This window comes from Hyalella azteca, unplaced genomic scaffold (genome assembly GCF_000764305.2).
Source record: "Hyalella azteca isolate HAZT.00-mixed unplaced genomic scaffold, Hazt_2.0.2 contig1507, whole genome shotgun sequence".
Taxonomy (NCBI): domain Eukaryota; kingdom Metazoa; phylum Arthropoda; class Malacostraca; order Amphipoda; family Hyalellidae; genus Hyalella; species Hyalella azteca.
Window position 1 is genome coordinate 83,656 of NW_025931823.1, and position 25,896 is coordinate 109,551.

Below are 25,896 nucleotides of genomic sequence, written 5' to 3' on the forward strand. Positions count from 1 at the left end.
CTTGATTCACCTGTCAACCCTCGTCATGGAATAAAAATCCAGCTTGTATTAATGGGAACAATCGGAAGATTGTTCCCACTAATATCGGACTCCTCACAATATCGGAGCTCTGCCCTCTATTGAATTAACGCTTCGCTTTGATCCAAGTCACGGGCGGTTTTTTTGCGAAAACCTAAGTCTCTTGCTACATTATTTATCTCCTCCTTAGAAGACTGTTTTGGTAATGAAAAATTTGAATTATTAAATATAGACTCATCAACGTATTTCAGCATGAGTTTGTCTATATGCCAACTCTTTTGTTGGGCGCTTGGACATAGGCCATGGGTAGTTGTGCTTTTTTTGGCCCTCTATTTGCGGTTTTGAATAAATAAAATAATGATTCTGTTGGAATATTGTCAATAATCACATAATGAAAAACATTTTTACTGTAACTTTTCAGCTTTAATGCACATGATAGAAACGGTTTCATAATAACCAGGCAACCCGTATGAAGTTCCATTCTTGTTTCTTCTTGTTTAGTGTGCTGGAATGGAATTAATTTTCGTAGATATATTATTAGGAGTTAAATTATCCACTGGTTCGCCTTATCCAGTCAATCAGCATCTGTTGTTTTAAAAAACATCAGTCAATCTCAAACATTGAAAGTTCGGTCGTAGGCAAGTTTGAAGATTGGCTCATACAAGACAAAAGTTACTATGATTGATTAACAGGACGACATCCTATTTTCAAGAATCTATAGTTCAGAAAATGTATTTAAAGACGAATCCTGCTCTAGACTTGCGGTTGTATCATTTTTCTACTGCCTGCCTTTGATGACGTCCAAAAGACGCTTCAAGCCTGAAAACAAGAATAAATTATTAAAGTGTATTGAAAATATACGCTCACATAAATATCACATAACATAGTTGTAACCTGAATCTATCAGGTATGTGTTCTCATTGTAGCGAATCGTATCGACTGTGAGGTATAACCTACATACGAGATAAACAGCGATCTGACGGCAATACCTACAACGTTCTGGCGAAGAAGGCATGAAGGCAACGTTATAGAGTTGGGTTTTAATGTACCGATGGCGAGGAGGTCGTGGTCAACTGAGAAGACAAAGGCATAAGACAACGCATAGAGTTGGGTTTTAACGTACCGACGACGAGGAGGTCGTGGTCAACTGAGAAGACAAAGGCATAAGACAACGTATAGAGTTGGGTTTTAACGTACCGACGACGAGGAGGTCGTGGTCAACTGAGAAGAAAAAGGCATAAGACAACGTATAGAGTTGGGTTTTAACGTACCGACGACGAGGAGGTCGTGGTCAACTGAAAACACAATACGGAACCATCCAGGAACTGCGCACCGCTGCTCCTTGCCCGGGACCACGTACACCCCAGCGGCTATGAAGCGTTGGAACAACTCTGGGGGCGGGAGAAAACCAAATAACTGGGGTATATTACCGTATATATTTTTATAATACTTGCAAACCCCCGTAGTGCGTTTGGTACATTTTTTCAACGCAAACTTCTCCTTCCTTCAGATATGATAATAAGAATGAAGCAATTGCTTTTATGGCTCAAGTCAAGTTTTTTCTCTTCTCCGTATGAAACAGCTTAATTCTATTATTCAAGTCTGATCTTCCCTCCTCCTTCGGGAAAATTTACTACTCCCGGAGAAATAAATCCTTAGGATGCTTTCATATGTTCTTGCAGGAAACTATTGACACAGGAGAATATTCAACATGATGGTACCCATATTGTCGAGTTCCAAACAGATATATTCAAAAGAACTGACACACAAACGTCTAAAGTATTAGTAATTTGTAAATATTTAAAACAATTGAAAATATCTATAAGGCGGATGTTCCTTCAATTTTCGCGGGACTGTCACTATAGTGGCAATTAATGGTCTGCCGCTACAGTGGGAGTTCCTTCACTAACGTTTAATTCCATGTTTACCATCCTCCAATTCCCTCAGGCTTTTAATATTCAAAACCAATACTGCTGCATGCACTGATTAGTGATGCATGCAATTAAGCAAGAGTGGTATTATGAATATACTTATGTAGAGAACCACGAAAGTATTAGGAACACTTCTAACGTAAGATAAGATACATGCAAGAATACTAAAAGGCACGGGATTAGAATTGATATTCAGTTCAAAAATTTTCACTCAATATTTTCTGGCACGAGCTTTTCCAGAATTGAAGCAAGAAATGACAATTTTCGATCGAATTCGATATCTGTTGGTAGTGGAGCAAATTTTTGATAGTTCTCATATTTGGTTGCTTATAAATTTCTGTAATCATCCAAACGAGTTTTAGTACAAGTACTCCCAAGAAGATGGATCTGAAGCCAAACCTTTTGTCAAAATTAACCTTTTGTCAAAATGCAGCTGACCATAAACCTAGCTGTTTCCCAACGATACAGTTTTGGCTCAATTAAGATAACCATGTATCCATTTGAAAAAAAACTTAATAAGTGAGAGTTGGCGGAAATGGATAAGTATTCTGCATCCTAATTCAAAGCACATATTAATTTGAACGTTTCTTGGTTTCTTTCATCTCACGTCAATTTGTTTTTAAACGTTATGTTAGTTCACTACTCCACACATACCTCAATTAATTATTACAGTTTGGACCCACCCATCTCAGCAGCCTCGGTTAGGTCCCGCAGGTAGGGCCTCAAGTCGACCCAGAGAAAAAAGCCTGCAACACTTGGCCGGACAGCGACGCCCTCCTTTGCCAGCACTGACACGGTGTCGACGTAGCGCTGTTTTAGGCGTGCTCGTGCCAGAGGGAAGAAAGAGTCGATCCACGCTGTCAAGGATCACTACCATTATACATCATCAAATAGTTCCATTGCCTGAGAAACCGCCACTGTGTCAGGTACTGTGATGTCGACAAATTTTACTTGAGACGATATGCGAGTTGTAGCACTCACTACCTGGAAAAGTTCAGTACCTGCATCACTAAGAAGCGTGGCAGCGGCGTCCTGAACGATGCTGGGCACCGCCTGATAGATCCCTGTAACGTTCAGGCAGTCCAGCACTGCAGGATCGCGGGTGTGGATTACGCCAATACGGAATCCTGCCAATCCCAAATCCTTAAAATAAAATTTTGAGAGATTAATTTTGCAAAATCGTACTAGGAAACACAAAACTTTCTTTCACGAATCTTGTACTTAAAATTTGCTAAATTGTAGCTTAGGAAAGATTTCACGGATGGCTCAATGCCCATCAAGGGATGTTCTTAACAAGGCTCTAGGAGGGCTACGCTAGTCACACCAGTTATGATCTAACCTTGGCCATGCCCCAGACGAAGTGTGTGCGCTGTGGATCAGGAAGGTCGTCGTAGCTGAGCACGCTGCGAAACTGACATCTCTCGCTCCCTTTATCGGTCTCCTCCGTCGCTCCCCCATGCACCGACAGCGCGTACACCTCATCCACGATCACGTGCATCTTGTGTCTGAATGGCACACGAGACGGGTCAACCGTATTAGTGGACGGCCGAAATTTCCATGTTTAAGACGCTTAATGCAGTGTAGAGTTCGATCTAGTGCACTAAGAGAACCGGTCGGTTGCGAGCTCAGAATAGCCATTTAATGAATCAGTCCTCTCTTGGTGTTATAACCCTCGCTTGCTACTGAACCTATTTATGGCTACTGAACCTATGAACCTATGGTCTCCACGGTTCAAAAAATATGAATTTTTCTTCTCAACGCCTACCTAATCGTCCAACTCTCGCTAATAGCTCGGAAACGGCGGTTGCTCTGATGAATCTTAGCATTGTCACAATTCTCGCCGCCTAAATGGCATTGTCACAATTCTCGCCGCCGAAATAAATTCTAAATTCTCGCCGGTTAAATCCATTCCTTGCAGTGGGACCCTGCCGAGTGCTATTCGCCGTTTGGTCTGCGGTGCGGATTTCGGTTAATTTTTAATCCAGAGGGGCGAAGTCCAGAGTGGTGGGTTTCAATAGTCGTTACTACATGAACAAAGCGTTGGTAAAGCTGACTTTAGTTTATTAGACGTAGCTTATGTAAAGTTGTGAAGAGCCGAGTGATGTCACGCCCGAGTGATGTCACGCACCGAGTGAAGAGCCGAGCGATGCCACCTCTGTTTCAATTCTGTCGAGAGTATCATTGAAACTTTCCGGCGGGCAGTCGGCGGTCGGTACACGATAGCTATACACAGTTGGAGATGGGAAATGTGTAGCGTAACATGTTCCAGTGTTTTTACCGCAAGGGAGTTTCTGAGGTAGACTACAACCCCTCATTTTTTCCCCCTGCCCTTCGGTCTCCCTCGGCATTATTGAAAGCCTTCCGCTTCGAATTCTCCATCCTGGATATCCTCTCTTAGATGTGACTCGGTCAATGCAAGCCTGATCATTCCTTCTGTTTCAGCAATTCCTCTAAGTACGCCGATCTCATCCATATCGACTCATCCAGATTGCACAATGCACAGCTACGGACAGTTTTGACTTACAGGTTAACCAGAGCATGCGCTAAGAGACACCCTATTACCCGACGTCTCAATGATTCCAATCTTAACCCTCTGTCGCCGTATGTCACTCTCCGGGAACATGACTTTCAACTTAAATTATAGGCAAACTATTGAGTGTAGCAACATGAGGACGTTTGTATGCAAAAGAGAACATTTTAAAGTAGTATGTGGCAGCAGCCATCCTTGCAAATCATTTTGCGCTCACTAGAACGTATCCTCTTGGGGAAGTAGGCTAGTGACAATATTGCTCCGGTTACTCGCGTCAGGTGGTAGAGGGTTAAACTGTGTAACAACCCGGAGTCCTTGCAGTTTGTAGACTGATTTTGCATAGAAAATTATTTTCTATAATGCTTAGCCAAAGTATTGAGGCGCTTGCAAGAAGAAATATATTTAAAATACAATTTTTGAGTCCTAAATTCATTGCATCCAAGTTGAAGGGTGCTTCTTTGCACTTAAACATTGAACAGTCTTGAATAAATCGAATAACTGTATTGTTAACATCCATTCTATGACAGAGAAACTGTAACAATGAGAAATAGGCTTGAACACAAGTACATCGGGCGCGTTCAGACGCTGCTCGAGTTCCTTCTTCATCATGCTGTTCACGGATGCTCCGAGGTTCACCATTCCCTAGTAAGAAATCACAAAAGCATATTTATGATTCGTTTTGTTTTTTGTTGGTACAAAAATTTCCTCAGATTCTTTTTTTTTTGTTCCACCAAATCGAAAAAGAGGATTTATCCTCGTATATAGTTTATCTGCATATTTTATTTACATGTTTACATTATTAAATGTAGTTTAAGTGAACGTAATCATTATTAATTAAAAATGTAAATTTAAAATTTAATGCTATTTTTATCAACGGGGTACAAGGTGCCTACATAAAGGTGCACACTGGAGTGTACAGGGAGCGCCAGAGCAACTTATTTTACATTTTAATGCGCCAGATATTTGTTCAATATTTGTTCCCACCACTAACAGTCACGATAATGCAGTGAACGAGAAAGCGTCGTTCGCTTGCCGCCGAAGCATACTCGTGCATTGATAATTGCCTTTGTAATCATAATCTATTGACTATTGTCGGCGTCCAAGGTGACACTCACGGCCTGATCCTCATGATGCAGCCTAACAGTCGCAGCTTTGATACCCTGCCAGAATTAGGTTCATTCATGGATTAGCGCATTCCAGGATACTGGCAGTGTTGTATATTACTGATTGGTAGCTGTGAGCACCACCAGGCTTCCAGATGTTTTTCAAGTTATGCAGTCATTTTTGCCCTGCCGTTCTGTTCGCAATCGTTCGGCTGCTCTGGGGATTTCCGACACAACGTTGCGACGAAGCCGTTGCAGCGAACTCCAGATTACTCCGTATTAACTGGATGTTGCTCAGAAGTTGACCACAAGATTGCGTGACCCATAAACTGCGTTTGTAGCTCCACTGGAAACGCTTCCTCATGACGACGCGGTAACATTCTTCAGAGACGATGCCCATTTTCAATTTTCCAGCTGTGTCAACAAACGCCCTTTAGAGTGATTAAGTTCCACGTCACCTTCACTAAAGCCCTCTCCACTATGAGCGTGTTTACGGTTGGTGCTCAATTTGATCGTTGCGTATTATGCTTATTTTTTTAAGAAAAAACGAGTTTACTAATGGTGATGCTATTCATTACTGGGAGACTTAAAAAAATATTCCTAGAACATAAGGATGGAACGGACGTTGGAAAAGTGTGGTTTCATCTAGATGGAACCACGGTGCATTTCGTTTTGTTTTGTTCTTTTTGCTCTTTTAAATTCATTTGCTTATTCTGTTGGGAAATTGGACTTTAATGGAATACTTAGATTTAAAATGATAATTTCATTCATATAATCTTACTCTAAGTACCTACGACCAATGACGATTGGTTGTAGTGCTCATTTTGGTTCAGCAGCCTTAATTTTGGTTGCAAGTTAATCAGAAATTTGATTTTCAGTAACCTCAGGGTTACACGGAGCAGCAACACTAGCTTTAGTCGGTATTTCGTGTGGCAGACCGACTCACCGTGGGGTTGGTGACTGCGTGGTAAGGGTTGTCGATGCAGTAGGTGAGGTGTCGCGTCAGAAGGTCTGCCTTCTGCCCCATCATCCAGCCTCTGTGAGACGCAACGTGAGTTTGAGTTATGGCATCATGAGGCAATTTTTTAATTTCTTCTTTCAGTAGTTCTTGCTTGAGCAGATCCATTTTCTGTCGCTCTTCTGTCAGCAAACGCCTCTGCATGTCTTCTTTTTGCAGGGCTATTTTAAGCAGGTCCTTCTTTTGCAGATCATCAATTTGCAGTTCCGGGTTCTGAAAATCGTTATTGTTAAGTAACCTTTCCTCCTTCGGGTCATTCTTATGGACATCTCCCTTATGCGGGCACTCGTTCTGTTGATATTTATTCTGCAAATCATCTAGCTGCAAGTTCTCCTCCATCGTGTGCTCTTTAAGCTGGTTTTTGATCTTCAGGCAATCATTTTGTACGTCTGCCTTCTGCTGGTCCTCCTGAACGTCCGTTTTCTGCCGTTCCTCCTTCGGCAGGCTTTTTTCCGGTTGCTCTTCATTCAGCGCGTTTTTCCCATGCAGAGTATTTTTCTGCTGATGATCCTTTTGTAGACCCTCTTCATGTAGGCCAACTTTCTGTAGGTCTAGCAACTGGAGGTCCTCGTTCTGTAATCCATCTTCTTGCAGACCCACCTTTCGCGGCTCGGCCATCACAGAGCATACGATCTGCACAAATAATTTAGAAAATTTTCGAGTGCGTTCGACGACACCTTTGTCGTGGCACACACGCTACCGGCGATACCACCTGACAACTACTACATAAATGCCTCTTCTATCGCACAGTTACTTATAGTACGCGAAGGCTAAAAATGGCTGATAACCGGAGACCGTAAATTGAACAACTTGAACATATGACTGCGGATATTAGACTTACTGGTGTGTCATTTTCTTTCGACCCCTGACGAATTTAAAATCCTACCCGATAATAAGTATTTAAACAAAAACAATTTGCCTAGTTCATTAGAAGCATGGTGATTAATTTAGAGAAAAAAATTTGAAATAAGTCGAAAAGAATACATATAAGAAAAGTACAGACTCAATTTCGCAATAAGTTCTAACTAGGTATGGCGATAATAACACCTTTACTTTCAAATGTTCGCATGTTAAATGTGATCGTAAATTCACCTTTTTCATTTACGAGTATTGTGATCAGGTTTAATTACAATGGGGTTCGGGTCTCAAAAAATGTTCGCGATACCGGAGAGCCATTCGAAGCAAAACCGGATGAAGTTTTACAACAATTAATATGTCTTATAAATCGATTCTCGACGTTACGATCATGCTAGAAATTTTTATCATATCAAAACATGTGATGATTGCATGACCTGCATGTGACCATGCCAGAACTGCATCATCTGCAGTGTCGAGCTTATTGAGTCTTTTTTATTTCCATTAACTTTAGACTAGAGACAAATTTTACTACATGATTTTCACAATCTTTTACAATGATAAAGACGTTTAACGTTAGAATTACTATGCTCAATTCGATATTTATCCAGTGTTGGTTATCATTGTAAACGCGTGATACTAGTTTTAAGGTTAATCAAAATGTGTAATTTTAGGATGAATGAGCATTCAAGTGGTGTATACCATATCCATTCTTGATGTAGCTTTTATTATTACTTTCATTAAAAGTCGCTAGTGCTTCCATCAAGATTCCTGCATAGCGCCCAAAAAGTACAAGAATCGGCAACAGGCCATGGGTCTATTTCTTCAGTGCCTACATTTATATTCCATTCTATTCTAAGAGTCAGTGTCCCTTGAACAGTTACCGCCACGCATTTCTCTTCTTAGCTTTCGGATGAAAAACCTATCGTCAATGCCATTCGTGAATTAAGGCCTAGTGAGTAGAAACTAGAAGAACCCGATTTATAACTGGCGAGGATGGTCCAAGAACATTAATTGATTAATCCTACTTGTGAAAGCTTCCTTCATAAAGTAGAAGTACAACATTAAAAAGTTTAACTAAAAGCATAAATAAATAAAAAAGAGTTTGAAAATGGAGTTTTGACCATTATGTTCTAATTTCAGTTAAGAGTGTGAATTAATAAACAACAAATATGTTATAACAGAGAAATACACTCTAAAAATCACACTCAATCGTTTGCTGAACTGCCACAGTCAGTCAGTTCCAAAACTCCCAAAACTCTTTAATGGACGCTGCTGAAAAATTAGTCAGAACTTGTCAAGTACTTTATCGTTAGATTGCTTACTTGCTCCCAGACGAATTATAATAAGATTTTATTTAGCTTGAGAAGCAGCGAGCTGTCCCATCAAATGTACATCCAACTCCATCACAAGACAAAATTCAGATTATTAATCATACGGATTATGATAACGATATAAGGATTTTGACAAGGATAAGCTTCTGACACTGTGAATGAACAATCAGTTGCCGGAAGTTGACACATCGAAAGCTGGCCAAGAATCACGACATTTCTGATGAGGGTTCCATAACAGCTGCCACTGAATCAAATACAAATGATTGCACGTCTATTCTCGCCTTATCCTCAATCATTCTAGGAAGCAGTTCATAATAAAAAATTCAGCTCCCCACCTCATATTGCAAGAAAGGCGGACTATAGCATGGCAACCCTCACTACATAACATAACATAACATAGCGATGTCGGCGCTGAAGAGTAGGCCAGTGTGGCCTGTCGCCGATTCTTGTACTTTTCGTGCCTTGTTCACAGAAGATCTAAAATCGTGTCATTTGACCGGATCTTTTCAGGACTGACGATAGTTTGAAATAGCTACTAGACTTCCACCGAGTTCGATATGGTGCTAGGCATTTCAAATCTGAACATATATTTTTCCATAGCTTTATCTAGTCTGTTCTTGAACGCGTTTACTCGGACAACATAGATACGGAACTAATCTAGACTAGATACGTAATTAATCAGTAATTAAATTATATTAGTTAGTGAGCTAAAATTATTTCCGTAAAGTGAAGTCCCAAACCTGAATTCCGAGAATTTTTCCCAATTTCCAAAAAACTATATTTACGGGATGCAAATACATACGCTATCAACGTAATTGAACAGCAGTGTTAAATGAAGATCACCTTTCAAAATACGTTCTAGATTAAATCAACGAATATTGAACAATTATATGATGAAAACGTCGTCAATGTACAATACATGCGGTCACCTCATGAGGCTGTCTCTGGTCTCCTCAGGAGTGGCCGGTGTTCGCGGGTTGGTTATCTTGGAGGCGCTCCAGCGGCGGTGCATTGCAGCCTGCGCCAACGCGCCGCTGTTTCCAGAAGCGTGCCGCTCATCCGATGTCGAGCGAGAGAATAGCTTGCTGCGCTGTTCGTCCAGGCTTATGTCATCAGGGCCCTGGAAATTCCAATAGTATTCAATCTACAGCAGGATTAGTTAGAGAATATTCATTGTAGCAATAAAGGTACGGAGATGTCTAACTACTAACAAAGGTGTCTAACTGCCAACAGAGATGTCTAACTACTAACAAAGGTGTCTAACTACTAACAAAGATGTCTAANCTATCGCCAGTCATGAAAAGATCCGGTCAAATGACACGAGTTTAGATCTATGAACAAGGCACGAAATGGAAAAGAATCGGCGACAGGCCACATCAGGCCTACACTTCAGAGCCGACATCACTATGTTATGTTATGTTATGTTATCAGTTTAAATTTGTTCTCCCGCAAGGGACGTTCGTTCGACATTCAATGAGCTTCAGATTTTATGTGTTCCTTACAGGTCAAAGCCGTATGACTGTTATCGTCGTGTGTTTTTGTAAACTAACTTCATATGAATCAATAAATCTTTAATTTAAAACTGTTATTGTTTGCATTAACCCCATGAATAATATACTGAATCAATTTCTACCAGAATACATATTCTCTAAATTCATTATCATTAAAATTGTCAATTCTTTAAGCTTCATTTACCTGAATAGAAACACTCTAAATTTTTTCTATAATTAAGTTTTGGAATGCGTATTACAATTCGGATGGAAGTATAACATGTGGCTAACTAAACTTAAATATTTGGTGACGACTTTTGGCTCTTAAATATAATAACTATTTTGCAAGGGCGTTTGGGTAAAATAAGTAAAAAGATAATATTGAAATGGCTGAATTCTTTAACTTGATTACAATATTTAACTACAATTTTGGATGGAACTGACAAGAATTTGTACATTCTTAAACTTGTGGACATTTTGAACGCTTGCGGTTTGTGACAATTAATGAGCAGTGGCTGATCTTCGGTGGCTTGTTGACAGCTTCGTACCCCCATCTTTCTCAGAAGGAAGCGCAATACGCACTGTCCGAATGTGACCGCACATTGAAGGTGAATGCGAATAGACAATATAGCCATGGTTCATATCTATATGTACATATGTCCGGGATGTTTTGTATGTGGCGGGAGACTTATTTACATTACAACGAATAATAAAAATATAATAAAATCAAATCAAAACCGCGGTACGGAATGGAGCTAATTCTGTCGGTTGAGCAGATACAGCGCGTGAAATTTGATATGAGAGCAAAATTTATTTATCACAAAATAACGCGTAACCTAAAACAATTATTTTTTTCTTCACCAGCATAGAGCTTGGTTAGCAAACGTCAAGACTGCGTCACTGGTTGGAATAGTCACAAGCCACACCGTGGAGTATCGAAATGTATTAAATTTGATGCTTGGAAGAGGAATTTTTAGGAGTATTGTTTTCCAAGCAAACACAAGTGCAAGTCAATCATCCCGGTACTTGCACTAATACTATGTCGCTCAATGTGTTGCTGCTCATTGACTTTCTCTTCAAACGAATGCTTTACCTGGAACTGGGCTTTTTAAATTAATAAATTCCGTTATTCAAATAAAATTTGGTTCTTCTTTCTACAGGCAACGCGAACAATTTGTAACATGTTTTTTTCCATTCATAAATTTAATATTCCCAAATTTTCAGGAAAGTTGTTTAAGAAACGCGTGCAAAGTTTATTATAAACTGGAAAATTTTCTATGCACGCTGTGCAGTTCTGCGTTGACTATTAAATTAAAATAGGCACTCGATCGGATCAGTCAGCAACTCACGTGTTAAATGGTCACCAAATGCCATCATGCGGCGGACGAAGACCGAATAAAGACTTGAAATACCTAGCTCATTATCGAACCCGGTGGAAGTCTAGTAGCTACTTCAAACTATCGTCAGTCATGAAAAGATCCGGTCAAATGAAACGATTTTAGATCTTCTGTGAACAAGGCACGAAAAGAAAAAGAATCGGCGACAGGCCACATCAGGCCTACACTTCAGCGCCGAGATTAATATGTTATGAAACAACGAAACGTTTCACCAAAACGGAACGCTGACACTATATGTAGTTCCAACAAATAGCGATCATAGCCACATCTTCATCTCCTACTGGGTTGCAAATGCTCTGCTCATGAATGCATGGTGCAGGAACTGTCAAACGTCGGTTCGAGAAGGAAATACGCCTCCACAAGCCGACCCTGAAGATTTCTTTCTGTTTTTCCTAGTGTATTTAATAAAAAATATAACTTTATTTGGTTCAACAATTTCGAAAAATCTAATTACATTTTTATTCGGATTTTAGAAGTGCTTAAATATGTACTTGAAAGAATTCAAATTATGAGTGCTTGGTGTTGCTGCCGCTTGATAGGTAAAATTAAAAATTCAGCTAATAAGAGGGTTTTATTTGAAAATAGACTCACAATTGGTATTTTTAAACACGGGGAAATACACGATGATACAAGAGGAGCAACAAAAAATTAACTATGGTAATTGTTTGCGCTATGTTCCAGTTAGGGATTGATCACGCCTGCTCTTCAAGATCTGTGCGTTAGACACGTGAAATGCATTGGCTAAGTTGGCATAGGAATTTAGTTCATCAAAAGTCATCAGCAAAAAAAAAGACATTGAAGATCTTGTGGCGCATCCTTAATACATTTTTAACACGGATATATAATTAATCGATTAGCGCTGAGCGTGAAATTCATCACTATATATCAGCAAAATGAGAGGCCTACAGTGTTGAATTCAACGCTCAAATAAGCGTCATCCAACAGCATCTGGATCTTGGGACAGCGATGAGCGAGGAAACATAACGAGTTGAAGAGATCAACTCTGACAAGAAGAAAACCATCTTCGAAATACTGAACGACATTGCTTAGATAATTACTGTCCGCTGATCTAACGATTTTGTGTCCAAATATTTTGTATGCAACAAAAGCGCTCCTTCGCATCAATAGGTCACGCAAGAATATTATTGTAATTTCTTGAATGAAATATAAAAAAGAGTTTGCAGCTCAAAATTGCCCATTGTTAACTAGGTTCGAGCACACAGGGTGCAATACTCGCGGTGTCTCTGTGGTAAATATCACGATAGAAAAACCCACAGACTAAGATAATTGAGTTATCATTTTTTTCTGGAACGATAAGGACACAAAACAGTTCACATGCATGTCAAGTATAATTAAGCTGTTTCATTCATATTGTTCTATTCGTACGTAATGCTGTCATTTGTCTTGAAGCTCAGAAATTCATGCACAATATTAACGTGCTGAAGCTGCAACCCGGGAAAATGATGATATTTTTGGCCCACAACAAAATAGTAACCCAAATTATGGGCGACACTAAGTCTGATATTATATAAAAAATTAATATTCAATATGCATTCAAACTTTTACAAATGCGTGTGAAAAATTGTAATAGATCAATTGATTACCAAAATAGAAAGACAGAAAAGTGTGATAAAATGCAATATCTTCTGCATTACAAAAAAAAATCTGACGATTGCATCAATGAATCTGAGAGCTGATTTACAGAACAACTCAATATTACGTACACCAGCAAGCACAGCCTACGACCTTATAAGTAAGGGTACGCACACAGTGAAAGCTGGTTTGCCCGCGCGGGCAACCTGCTCCAACCTGCCACAAGAATGAACATAGGATAATAATGTAAGTGTTCATCGTGAAAACCTGTACGAATAGGCTTCTGTATTCTATGGTTTCAGGCGCCAGCCTGAGCAGGTAACCAGCACGCTGGCAACCTGCTTTCACTGTGTGCCTACCCTAAGGCGAAACCTAATGAATGTATTCTTATCGAAGCACACTTAGGTTAATGTAAAGATTGTAATTTTTGCAACGAGCCCTTGTTTAGGCCGTACTACTAAAAAATATCATTTCATAGGTAATGATTGAAATTGGTAAGTGAGATCGAATGCTTATGTCATTTGTAACAATACATTCAGTAACCATTTAAGACTTTTACAAACGAATTCAGTGTATTACAGACGATAAAACTAAATTCATAATCAAAATAGAAGTGTTAGCCATCCTGGGGTCTTAATGAGATTCTACCGTAGAGTTGAGTACCTCACGAGTGTGTCGGTGGCGCACTCGCACGCCCCTGCCTATGCCTGCATGCCCCTGCCTATGCCAGCATGCCCCCTGCCTATGCCTGCATGCCCCTGCCTATGCCTCATGCCCCTGCCTATTCTTGCATGCCCCTGCCTATTCTTGCATGCCCCTGCCTATTCTTGCATGCCCCTGCCTATTCTTGCATGCCCCTGCCTATGCTTGCATGCTACACGATCTACGCTGTGTTCAAGGCCTGCTTATGTTCAGGTGTGAACTGACAGCAATGCAGCGTGCGTACAAAGCTTCCGAGCATCGAGATCTCAGGGAAAGTTACTATAACCTACATAATTATGGCACTTGAACATGTCGGGATGGACGTGTGGCTGAAGTTAAAAAAAACAATCGCGGAATCTTGAATGGAGCAATCCACCATCATTTCTTTAAAGATAAGGTGGAATTTTAAAAATAAAATAAAAATAAAAAAATTATCACACGAATCAGTTATGAATTCCAAGATTGTTAAGCTATTGTTCATTACGAGCACATTGTAGAAATACAGTTTATACACAGATCGCCTTAGCCAGACCGAGCACTCACAGCGAGATATGTTAACAGTTACGAATACTACAATAAACTAGATAGAATAACCTACTACGTATAAAAAGTAAAAATAGTTTACTTCTACTATTCACGATTTCAAATCAAAGAAGCACCATGTACAACACTAGGTTAACAAACAAAACGAACTTCATTGAACAGTTATCATACAAACTGATTTCTGAAGTAAACTTGAGGAGCACACGGACTTTCAATGAAGCCAAAGGCCTCAGAACGTCCTCGGTATTGATACAATGATCAGTTGTGCCAAACGAAAATATTTCGCTCAAGATTATACATCTGAAATGATCTCAACCACAATAGAATAGCTAAAAACCTGTTGCAACAATGTGGTGGACATTGTTAATAAATGCAATTCGAATAAATTTAAATCTCTAGAAAAATGTGCGAATTTGTTCCAGGAAGTATTATCGCGAATTTTATAACTTTACAATGTTTAACTTTTAGCTTGGCAGCTCGAGCTTGCCTCTTACAGAGCACTCAGTGCAACAGCGCCAGAGATGGAGGAACACACTTAATGGGGTGAGCGGCATCTTAAGTTTATCAATGCTGTTACGGCTTGTTAAAACAGTTAGTTCTGCTATACACTTGGAAGATTTGCAGTAATTTATGACATTATTTCGATTACATCCAAACCTATACAATATATAATATGCATTACAAAAAGTATTAGATGTTCTTTGAATAACATTCTGAGAGATTATATTGAGTGAAAAATCGTTCACATGTATTTAGATCATATCACGAGCATCAATACTCTCTGAAATACTTTTTCGTTATTATAAGATCGGAGTGGATTTCATTATGAAAAACAATAATATAGATTTTCATTGTTCGTTTATATACGAGTCCCGTACAACAAGTAATTAAAATTTTAAATAAATACTCTTCGCGGTAATCTGATAACATATGAACATTTTGCCCGCAACCAGAATTGCTTCACATTCATCATTCAACAACAGGTCTGAGGCTGCTGAGCCCCGGTCGGGCAATGTCGCACGGCAGGCCCCTCGAACTCCTCGACTTGGACGATCTGTTCGATGGCCTCTCGGTCGGTTCAGGCGATTCGAAGCCCATCCAAAATTGATTCGCCTCAGAGTCTGGACTAAGGTCCCCGCTCCGCATTTTTTCATTACCGTAACCAGGAAAACATTCATCCATTATGCCTTGGAGATGCAAGTCCTCTGCCGTCATACGTTGAGTCACTGCGACCAATGCAGGAGAAGGCGATCTGTCAGTAGGCAGCGAATAAGTTTTTCTTGGTCTCGTTACTGTGTAAACGTTGCCGAGAAACACGTATTGTTCCTTGAAGTTCTCTCTGGGCTGGTCACAAGAACTGTTGTCGTCGCTGAGAGATTCTTGCATGTCACAGGGTTCGGAGAGTAGTCTTTCTCGCTGGTCTTCGTCTAATTCAGCCGACGCCGAGTCTGGAGATCTGTTGCTTGGTGACCGTTCCCTCCTGAAGGAAATACAATCGGGGATCAGTTTGTGGGATCAAAGAAAGCAGCATAAAAAAAATCAAACGCTATAAGAGAAAAAGTAGAGCTCTGCAATCAAGCAAATTGTAATCTTATGCAATTTGAAGCGACTGTCAGGTAACCATGAATAAAATTTTACTTTTAAAAGCACTTCGCGTTAGAGTGCAACGCTTAGAAAACATAGACCGAGCTAATTAACAATAGGTATTTATAATAATATTTGATAGAGAACACAAATCTCAAATATATGAACAAGAAATGATAATGAATGAGGCCGTTAGCACCTCAAGCACAAAATTAAATAATTTCAATTCAGAGTTCAGCTTATCGGTGCCGTTGAAATCGAGTTTTTCACGAACAATGCCAAGTGAATCGCAGCGAGATGATAGCACTAGATTGTGGTATGCGAGAAAGTAGATTTAAAAATGAGAAATCGATTCTAACAGGAAAAATAAATCTACGTGATGAATAGCAAGGCATATAAAAATCAGTGAGAAGAAATCAGTGAGAGAAAAACAACGCTCAATAAGAAGCGCGTGCCGGAGGCCAGCTTTTTCCTAGCTTTACGCTTAAGTTCAAAAGTTCATTTTATTTTCCGTGGGTAAGCATGTCACAGGACACAGAATCGTATGAAGTCTAGAGCTTAATTCCATAACGCAGTTTGCCCACGCTCCACAACCACAGCTAAACTTATGGTCATAAAGCCTCTGGTCTAACTTACTTCGGCCAAATCTGGCCTAACCTACTCAGGTTGCAATATTACTCCGCCCAAAATAAACCTAATCTGACCTAACCTAACCTCATTGGCTGCTTGAAGTTAGAGACGCGGGGCAAGTTAGCCGGTAGAGCCTGCCATTGGCTGCAAGAAGGTCGTGAGTCGGGGCCGCGTGAATTTTAGGCCAGTAGAGGCTAGGCTGGAGTAAGAGAGGCAAGACGCGCAAAACTAGCTGCTTATGAGCGAGCATGCTTCTGTATAGGCTGAGCCATACGGCACTATTGTGTTGGTGGTTAGCGTAGTTTGCGGCTTCTAACTGTGAGGCTGATTGTAGTTTTTGCATGTTGATGCTGAGCGTTGCTCCTTAGCTTCTTTAAGAATTAAATTTGTGGATTCTGACTGCACCACCCTCAATACGTTGATTCCGTTACTACTTCACCAATAAATCAACATAAATAGTTAAGAAACGCAAAACAATTAGTAAATGACATTATTATTCATGCAATAATTTAATTTAATGCAATCAAACCAATCACTTTATTCGAAAACAGAATTTCGTACTACATCGCGAGAATAATATAGAGAGAAAAAAAGGTGACCTTTCATAGTTTCGAGAAACTTATAATTTTAAATTACTAAAATTTAATTAGCGACTAATTCAAGGGTAAAAATCAATAAAATATTCCTTATATTCATGAGGAGAGGAATACAAGCTTCACTTTTCAACCTTCTCAAAATCGGTAGCTATAAATTGGGCTTTTTAATGCCAAAATTTGAATAGCACAGTGGGCAAAATTGGTCACTCCATCAAGCCAGTTAAAATTAAACACACTTATGAAGTGGATTATGACTAATTTTTTGTACGTAATCATATGACCTAACAAGAGCTACAGTTGCTTAAGAATAACCGAGTTCATTTTTAAACAGAATATTTAATATTTCTCTGGCCATAATATTTAATATCTGGTCATCTCAGTGTAAAAAACGTACAGATTGAAGTCTATGAATTAAATTCAAAATAGAACACATATATATCTCAAGTGCGGGAATAACACAAATAACTTGGGTATGCAATCTCCAATGCACGTGGATAAAATAGCAAGTGCATGCGTGCAAAATTTTCACGAAAAGCTTGTGTCAGTGCCCACAAAATGCCTTGAATATAATTATCTGTCCTCGTGCAATAATGCCACAACGCACTTGTTTTAGTACTTGGAAGTGCTCACGTGCAATAAAGCCGCAACTCACTGGTTTTAGTTCTTAGAAGTGCTCACGTGCAATACTGCCACAACGCATTGGTTTTAGTACATGGATGCCACAACGCATTGGTTTTAGTACATGGAAGTGCCCACGTGCAATAGTGGCACAACGCACTGGTTTTAGTACTTGGAAGTGCCCACGTGCAAAAGTGCCACAACGCACTGGTTTTAGTACTTAGAAGTATATCCCTGCGAATAAGTAAAGCCGAGCGGGAAGGTCTACATTTGTCAAGAGCTCGTCTCGCAATTGTCGTCTGCGGCAGAGCGTGGGCGCCCGGCCGGTGCAGACGCTGAGCGCGCCGGCGGCGGCAAGTCCTCCTCCTCCATGTCAGATACTCTGCAGTGTCGTGCTTATTGAGTCTCTTTTATTTCCATTAACTTTAGACTTATAAATAGTAGGCACTTGCTATTTATCCTTGTCTAAACTTGCTATTTACGAGACAAATTTTACTACATGATTTTCACAATCTTTTACAATGACAAAGACGTTTAATGTTAGAAAAACTATCCATGTCAGATACTCTGCAGTGTCGTGCTTATTGAGTCTCTTTTATTTACATTAACTTAAGACTTACGAGACAAATTTTACTACATGATTTTCAATTTTTTCAAATGACAAATACGTTGAATGTTAGAATTACTATGCTAAATTCGATATTTATCCTGTGTTGGTTATCATTGTGAACGCGTGATACCAGTTTTAAGATTAATCGAAATGTATAATTTTAAGATGACTGAACATCCAAGTGGTACATACTATATCGTATTCTGGTAGTAGTGGCTTTTCTTATTATTTTCATTAAAAGTCGCTAGTGCTTCCGTCATGATTCCTGCATATAGCCGCCCCGGAGTCGGTGTCCCTTGAACAGTTACCGCAACGCATTTCTGTTCTTAGCTTTCGGATACAAAACCCATCGTCAGTGCCATTCGTAAATTAAGACCTAGTGAATAGAAACTAGCGAGGACGGTCCAATAACATTAATTGATCCTACAAGAACATCCTATATGTGAAAACTTCCTTCATAAAGTAAAAGTACCATATTAAAAAAGTTCGACTTAAAGCATAAAAAAATTAAAAATAGCGTTTTAACCAATATGTTCCAATTTCAGTTCACAGTGTGAAGTAATAAACAACAAATATGTTACGACATAAAAATACACTCTATAAATAGCACTTGATTGTTTTCTGAACGGCCATAGCCAGTCAGTTCGAAAACTCTATAATGGACGCTGTTGAAATATTAGTCAGAACTTGTCAAGTACCTTAGCGTTAGATTTCTTATTGACTCCCAGAAAAATTATAACAAGATTTTATTTAGCCTGAGAAGCTGCAAGCTGTCTCATTATATATAGGGTAACATGGGGCAGCGAGCCCACTGCGGGTCACGGGCCCATAGCGGGTTTCTCGCTAAGTATGGCAGATATTGGTCCGTGTTCTTTTTAGTTTAAAAAAAGTGGGGGGCGCGCTGCCCCACGTTACCCTACATACAACACCATCGCATGACAAATTTTTGATTATTTATTATGCGGATTAAAATCACGATATAAGAATTTCGACAATAATGAGCTTCTGACACTGTGAATGAACAATCAGTTGCCGGAAGTTAACACATCGAAAGCTGCCAAGAATCACGATATTTCTGATGAGGGTTCCACAACAGCAGCCACTGAATCAAATACAGATGATTGCATGTCCATTCTCGCCTTATCCTCGATCAGTCTATGAAGCAGTTCATAGTACAAAATTCAGCTCTCCAACTCATATTGCGAGTAAGGCGGACGAATTAATTAGTAAGTAAATAATTTAAGTTAGTGAGCTAAAATTATTCCCGTGATATGAGGTCCCAAACTTGAATTCCGAGAATTTTTCCCAATTTCCAAAAAACATATGTACAGTCAAGTCTTCAACGTAATTGAACAGCATGAAGATCACCTTTCAAAATACGTTCTAGATAAAATCAACGAATATTGAACAATTATATGATGAAAACGACGTCAATGTATAATGCATGCGGTCACCTCATGAGGCTGTCTCTGGTCTCCTCAGGAGTGGCCGGCGTTCGCGGGTTGGTTATCTTGGAGGCGCTCCAGCGGCGGTGCATTGCAGCCTGCGCCAACGCGCCGCTGTTACCAGAAGCGTGTCGCTCATCCGATGTCGAGCGAGAGAATAGCTTGCTGCGCTGTTCGTCCAGGCTTATGTCATCAGGGCCCTGGAAATTCAAATAGTATTCAATCTACAGTAGGATTAGATCGAGAATATTCCTTGTAGCAACGGTACGAAGATGTCTAACTACTATCAAAGGTGTCTAAGAACTTAGTTTAGAGTATTCATCGTAGCAAAGGTACGGAGGTGTCTAACAACTAACAAAGGTGTCAAACAACTTAGTTTAGAATATTCATAGTAGCAAAGGCTCAGTTTGATAAATATTTCAGTAGCCGTAATTTATAGCCCGCTTTGAGCAACTCTGCCCCCCGGATCCAGACCGCGGCCCGCCTGCTAACCCTCGATATTGAGTAACACGATATCACAACATATCAGTTTGGACATCGAGCGAGAGAAGATTTTAATTAAGACTTGTAGCGGCTTGTTTCTCTTAGCGATTGAATGACGACAGAATCGTGTACACTATTTGGCGTGTGTTATAACTCGTCCTGGGTTAAAAAAATTGTTAGTGAAACTGTAATGAATGATTATTATTTGCTATACGTTAATAATATTTTACATCGTCTATTCATTCAATTCAGAGGAGTTGGAAAAGAAATATTTCAAATTTCATCTCATTTTGGAAAAATTTGCATGAAGGGGCCTTTCAATAAATTCAAATTAACAATCAAGCAAATCAAGCAAATTCAATATAACAATCAAAGAGCCAAAGAAGGGCCTTATAACTCGAAAAAATCAAATGAAGAAATTGCAGCGGAAGCTTGTGATGGACATGTTTGTTTATTCTGAACAAATAAGAGCGTCAGAGTTGAGGGCATATGATCTTCCACGACGCAACTGTTCGGCTCGTAAATCGCGTAGATGAGAGCTGCCAAACTAAATGGTCTCGAAGTGTCGCTCGCTATATTGAAGCGCGCAAGATGAACCCAAAGCTAACGCATCCTTGTTTCTTCTCTAAACAGCGTGCAGCATGAGTAGCGTTGCCAGCTACCCGGATAAAAATGACTACAAGTCCCAGTCTCAGTTGCTCTTGGTCGGAGTAACCATGAGCTCTACAGTCTACAATGGTTATAATTTTGATTCAGCGTTGGAAATTTTAACGATCGCAATTTGGAGTTGGCGATTGAATAGTAGATTAACTTAAGGATAATTACTCTTACTGACGTATTTGTTTTGTCTATGAAATAAAAAAAATTAGACCGTGGAAAGATCTAAGTTTTGCATAAGTACGGATAAAGTAAAAATGATCCTTTTTTCCATTAAAATACTCTATTTGTTTGAAAACTATATTGGGAAGGAAAATTAACGCATCAGATACGTAATATGTCATTACATTGAAGGAACTATTACTCACGTTTTCGATTCTCTCGTCCAACATTCTGAAGAAATCAATTTGACTGTCCGATATTTTCCTGCAAAAAAAAATTATTAAAATGAACAAAAAACAAAATTGAAGAAACATAAAATACAATGAAAAAAATATTGCAGTTCACCGTCAACTTTATTTACTGTTTGATGCTCATTCAGTTTCCCATTTGGGTAAAAACCCACGCATTTTACTACTGGAATCCGGGCACAAAACCGGAATTCTTTCAAGATAGAAAACGAAGTTAGTTAGTTAAAAAAATAGAGGTATTTCATTTACACGGAGAGAGGAGAGCAGTCTTTGTCGAGAGATACTCAAAGAGCGAGGATATCTTGTCAGCGAAAGTAGTGCACTTCATTCGCCGCATGTCGAGGCGAGAAGCACAACGGTTCAAAGTGGACTTTGGAAGTCGAAGAAATTCTCAAAAAACTTGGCAATTTGAAAAAAATTTAACTCAGTACTCACTGCAGTGAGTGACAGAGAGCGCATTTTCTCGTCACGAAAACTTGAGGTCACGGACGGACGGACGGACGGACGGACAGACAGACAGACAGACAGACGGACATGGCGAGCACAATAGTGCATTTTTTCCATAAATGAGAAAATGCGCTATAAATGGGAACATATTGCTTTTGAGCTCATGACAAGACATGTAGGATATTTTTAAAGTAAATTTTATTCGGCCGTGAAGAAATGCCGTATGATTTAATAAGAATTTGATGCTGAACGAATATTTTCAAGAAGCGAACCTAGAAATTCACTCTGTTATAGACAAGAAGTACTTGGCAAAATATTTGTATTCGAGCATATATTTTCAAGTAATATATAATATCGATATAAAATACACAAAAGGAGTGCAATAATTTCAAGAATTAAAGGTGCAACAAGAAAACTGTATAATAGGGCAGGTATCTATGATACTGACGCGGCTAGTGCAGTGATAGAAATACCTTATTTTCATCATTATTACAACCACAGCGTTAGGGCAAGTATCTATGATACTGTCGCGGCTGGTGCAGTGATGGAAATACCTTATTTTCACCATTATTACAACCACAGCGTTAGGGCAAGTATCTTTGATACTGAAGCGGCTGGTGCAGTGACGGAAATACCTTATTTTCACCATTATTACAACCACAGCGTTAGGACAAGTATCTTTGATACTGACGCGGCTGGTGCAGTGATAGAAATACCTTATTTTTATCATTATTACAACTACAGCGTTAGAGCAGGTATCTATGATACTGACGCGGCTGGTGCAGTGATAGAAATACCTTATTTTCATCATTATTACAACCACAGCGTCAGGGCAGGTATCTAGGAGACTGACGCGGCTGGTGCAGTGATGGGAATACCTTATTTTCACCATCATTACAACCACAGCGTTAGAGCAAGTATCTATGCTACTCACGCGGCTGGTGCAGTGATGGAAATACTTTATTTTCACCATCTAATTTCAAGAATTAAAGGTGCAACAAGAAAACTGTATAAGGATTCAATCTTGCGAAGTCAATGAATTTTCTCGTAGCTTATGCTGAGATCGAAAATGTTGTTATCGGTAAAATAATGAAAAAAAATAATTTTAATGGAGCTACTTTAACAAAAACATGATAGAAGTGATATCTTAAACTATCGATTCTAAGTCCCACTCTGTTTACACTCTAATATCAATCACTAATTGCTGTCATTAAAATTCATCAAATAAGCCCTGACGCGGCTTAATCCCAGTGATGGGATTAAGTTCTTGTCACCATTTCTGCCACCACGACGCTAGGTTAATTATCTAGGAGGGAACGCAGCTCTACGACAGGCGTCCTATATAGAAGACCAAGGCGGCTGGAGCAGTGATGGAAATACCTTATTTTCACTATCATTACAACCACAGCGTTAGGGCAAGTATCTATGATACTGACGCGGCTGGTGCAGTGATGGAAATACTTTATTTCCACCATCATTACAACCACAGCGTTAAAGAAAGTATCTATGATACTGACGCCACTGGTGCAGTGAAGGAAATACCTTATTTTCACCATCATTACAACCACAGCGTTAGAGCAAGTATCTATGATACTGACGCAGCTGGTGCAGTGATGGGAAGGTTTTTGTCGGGCGCCGGAGGAACTTTCTGAGGCCGGCCACAGCTGGTGAGCTCCTCCATGAGGCCTACCAGCCCTCGGTTGCAGCTGCCGCTCGCTGCACACACAAGTGCGTTAAAGTCATTGGAAAAACTCTGAGGAAACAGACAAAGTATATAACAAAATAATAATGACAGAAAACGTAAAATTTACATTGTAGATTAGTTGGAGGGAAAAATTTTTAAAGGCGGAAAATGAGTTAAAATAAACAGGAAATGGTGTGGGTTGCTAAAGAATTTAAGAAATTTAAAATTGAAATACTGGAAGCAAGCTTTTAAAAAATTTAGATTAAACAACTAGTAATAGGGAAATATCTAATTTAAATGATACTGTACGTGAAGTTAATAATGTAAAGTAAGTGAATGAATGTAGGAATAGGGATCCCTTAAAAGTTCTTATTCTGTCGAAAGAGGACATTTATTAGTAAATTACCTCAGACTGTATTTATACTGGGCTAAATTTTAAAACACCAATGGAAAATTCCGATAAAATTTATATATGAATTTCAATCAGATACAAACCGAAAAATGACAGTAAGATAATCTGAGGTCAAACGCGGAAAAGGTGCGGATTCAAATAAGCAGCTGGAAACAAAAAAAAAATCGCCTTTTGTAAGTTTTAGGATCGAAATTTGAGTAAAATCGTCGTTTCCAACGCGATACAAGGGTTACAGTTTAGATCAAAACAGAAAATGAACAGCGTCACAAACAAGAGCTTCATTTATTAAGTTACTTTCAGATTGTGAAGCTCGTGAATAGAAACTCAAATCGACAATAACAGTAGAAAGTTTAAATTAGATTACTGAGCACGCGGTCCGTGGTGATCTTGATTATTTTTGTTATTGAGATCATGAAAATAAAGAATTTCGAGAATATTACGAAAATGCGCTTGCTACCGTTAAGGTTTTATAAAAATCATACCATCATAGAGAATATTTTATGATTTTACGATAGAAATATTTCTACCGCAATTCCCTGGTGATTTTATATAAAAAAAATCATTGGTTGAAACAACGAAATTCTTCATGATGTAATTCCGCTAATGGGTTCATGGATCTGCCTCTCGATGAAGTTTCTGATAAATACCATGACAGACGTCACCTTCATGCCGTAAATCGTTTTTATTTAAGAACCGAAATATTTACTATTATTACTGACATAAATGGTTCATTAATCATGGTTAATCGTTGGAGTGAAGAATTGTTCTAACAGCAGAGCTTAGAATAGCAGCATCAATGCGTGGCAGCAGAATCGTGCAGATGAAAAATTTGACTGCGATCATGAATTGAAACTCAAAGGCAAGTAGCAACAATCTAGATAAAAACAGAATATTTTGCAATAATTTAACTGTGTTGTCGAAATTTTTTAGGCGTGCAGCAAGCGTCAGCCTTGTAGCAGGAAAATTCGAGTTCTTAATTAGTCATAATGCAATGGTAATGTCCACAAATTTGAGATCAATCACGCATGGAAGCGCTCAAAGAGACGACCAAATAATCCAAGTCCTACTTCAAACGCGATATTAAAAAACTACCTTGGGAATTAAACTTTTATTAAACTTTATTCTTTTTTAATCATTGTATTGTAACTTTCAAACTATATCAGACTAAAATTAAATTGTTGAAGTGCAAATCAAAACATAGATTAGTATTTTTTATTCTTATAATGGAGAAGAAATCACACCACACAAGTCGTTTTCAAACAAGTCAAGAGATTCTGGTCCAGTTGAACCTCGCAGGGCTGTGTTATTTGTTATGCCATTGACATCACATGGCACAACTTCTTGCATCACGTTTTGTGTCGCAATATCATGAAAAAAAGACATTTATCTGATCCAGTTCATGTCTTTTACCAAGGTTTCTAGAAGAAAGTAACTCTATATCACATAAAAACAGAAGAATACCAGCACATTGCAGCATTTGTTTTGTAAATTCTTCGATCATGTTTAAATCGAGCCATCAAAAAAGAAAAAAGTGGAATGTAGAGAGTAGCGAGAATAAGTAAAACTTTGATGACAGAAAAATATTTCACGTATTTGATCCAGTTTAATGTAAAGTCAAGGTAGAGTGAGCAAGACAAAGCTGCTGATAGTAGCAAAGTAGCATTTTTATTTTAAAATTAATAACAGTTACTAATCCTCGTGCAAGATTGAAAAAAAACATTTGAAACCTATAATGAACAAGGTTATACAAGAAAAATGTGAAAAGAAAAAATAATAATGTAATAAGAAAAATATACAAAAAGCAAT

The 25,896-nt window shown here is 39.0% G+C and overlaps 2 protein-coding genes across 2 annotated transcripts; both read right to left on the reverse strand.

Moving 5' to 3' along the window:
* Positions 1-410: 410 nt before the first annotated feature.
* On the reverse strand, positions 411-7,901 carry LOC108664962 (1-aminocyclopropane-1-carboxylate synthase 9). The gene is made up of 8 exons (XM_018151661.2): positions 7,693-7,901; positions 6,529-7,233; positions 5,039-5,121; positions 3,289-3,454; positions 2,951-3,092; positions 2,633-2,806; positions 1,290-1,409; positions 411-837 (listed from the first exon to the last, which is right to left on the reverse strand). Exons 1-8 carry the CDS (start codon positions 7,699-7,701, stop codon positions 797-799), a joined length of 1,440 nt encoding a protein of 479 aa, XP_018007150.2. The 5' UTR covers positions 7,702-7,901; the 3' UTR covers positions 411-796.
* A 6,423-nt stretch (positions 7,902-14,324) lies between these two features.
* On the reverse strand, positions 14,325-23,706 carry LOC108664961. The gene is made up of 4 exons (XM_018151660.1): positions 23,593-23,706; positions 21,506-21,563; positions 20,007-20,197; positions 14,325-15,994 (listed from the first exon to the last, which is right to left on the reverse strand). The coding sequence occupies exons 1-4, from the start codon at positions 23,673-23,675 to the stop codon at positions 15,484-15,486; spliced, it is 843 nt and encodes a 280-aa protein (XP_018007149.1). The 5' UTR covers positions 23,676-23,706; the 3' UTR covers positions 14,325-15,483.
* Positions 23,707-25,896: the final 2,190 nt, after the last annotated feature.

Bases quoted from the DNA above. Each gene is read 5' to 3' on its own strand.
- LOC108664962 (XM_018151661.2), bottom strand. The intron at 5,122-6,528 runs GTGAGTCGGTCT...ATTTCTTACTAG, and splicing joins ACGCAGTCACCAACCCCACG to GGAATGGTGAACCTCGGAGC. The intron at 2,807-2,950 runs GTACTGAACTTT...GATCCTTGACAG, and splicing joins CACGCTTCTTAGTGATGCAG to CGTGGATCGACTCTTTCTTC.
- LOC108664961 (XM_018151660.1), bottom strand. From the start codon at position 23,675: ATGGAGGAGCTCACCAGCTGTGGCCGGCCTCAGAAAGTTCCTCCGGCG. The intron at 21,564-23,592 runs GTCAGTATCATA...TTTTTTTTGCAG, and splicing joins CCCATCACTGCACCAGCTGC to GAAAATATCGGACAGTCAAA. The intron at 15,995-20,006 runs GTGACCGCATGC...TATTTCCTTCAG, and splicing joins ACCAGAGACAGCCTCATGAG to GAGGGAACGGTCACCAAGCA.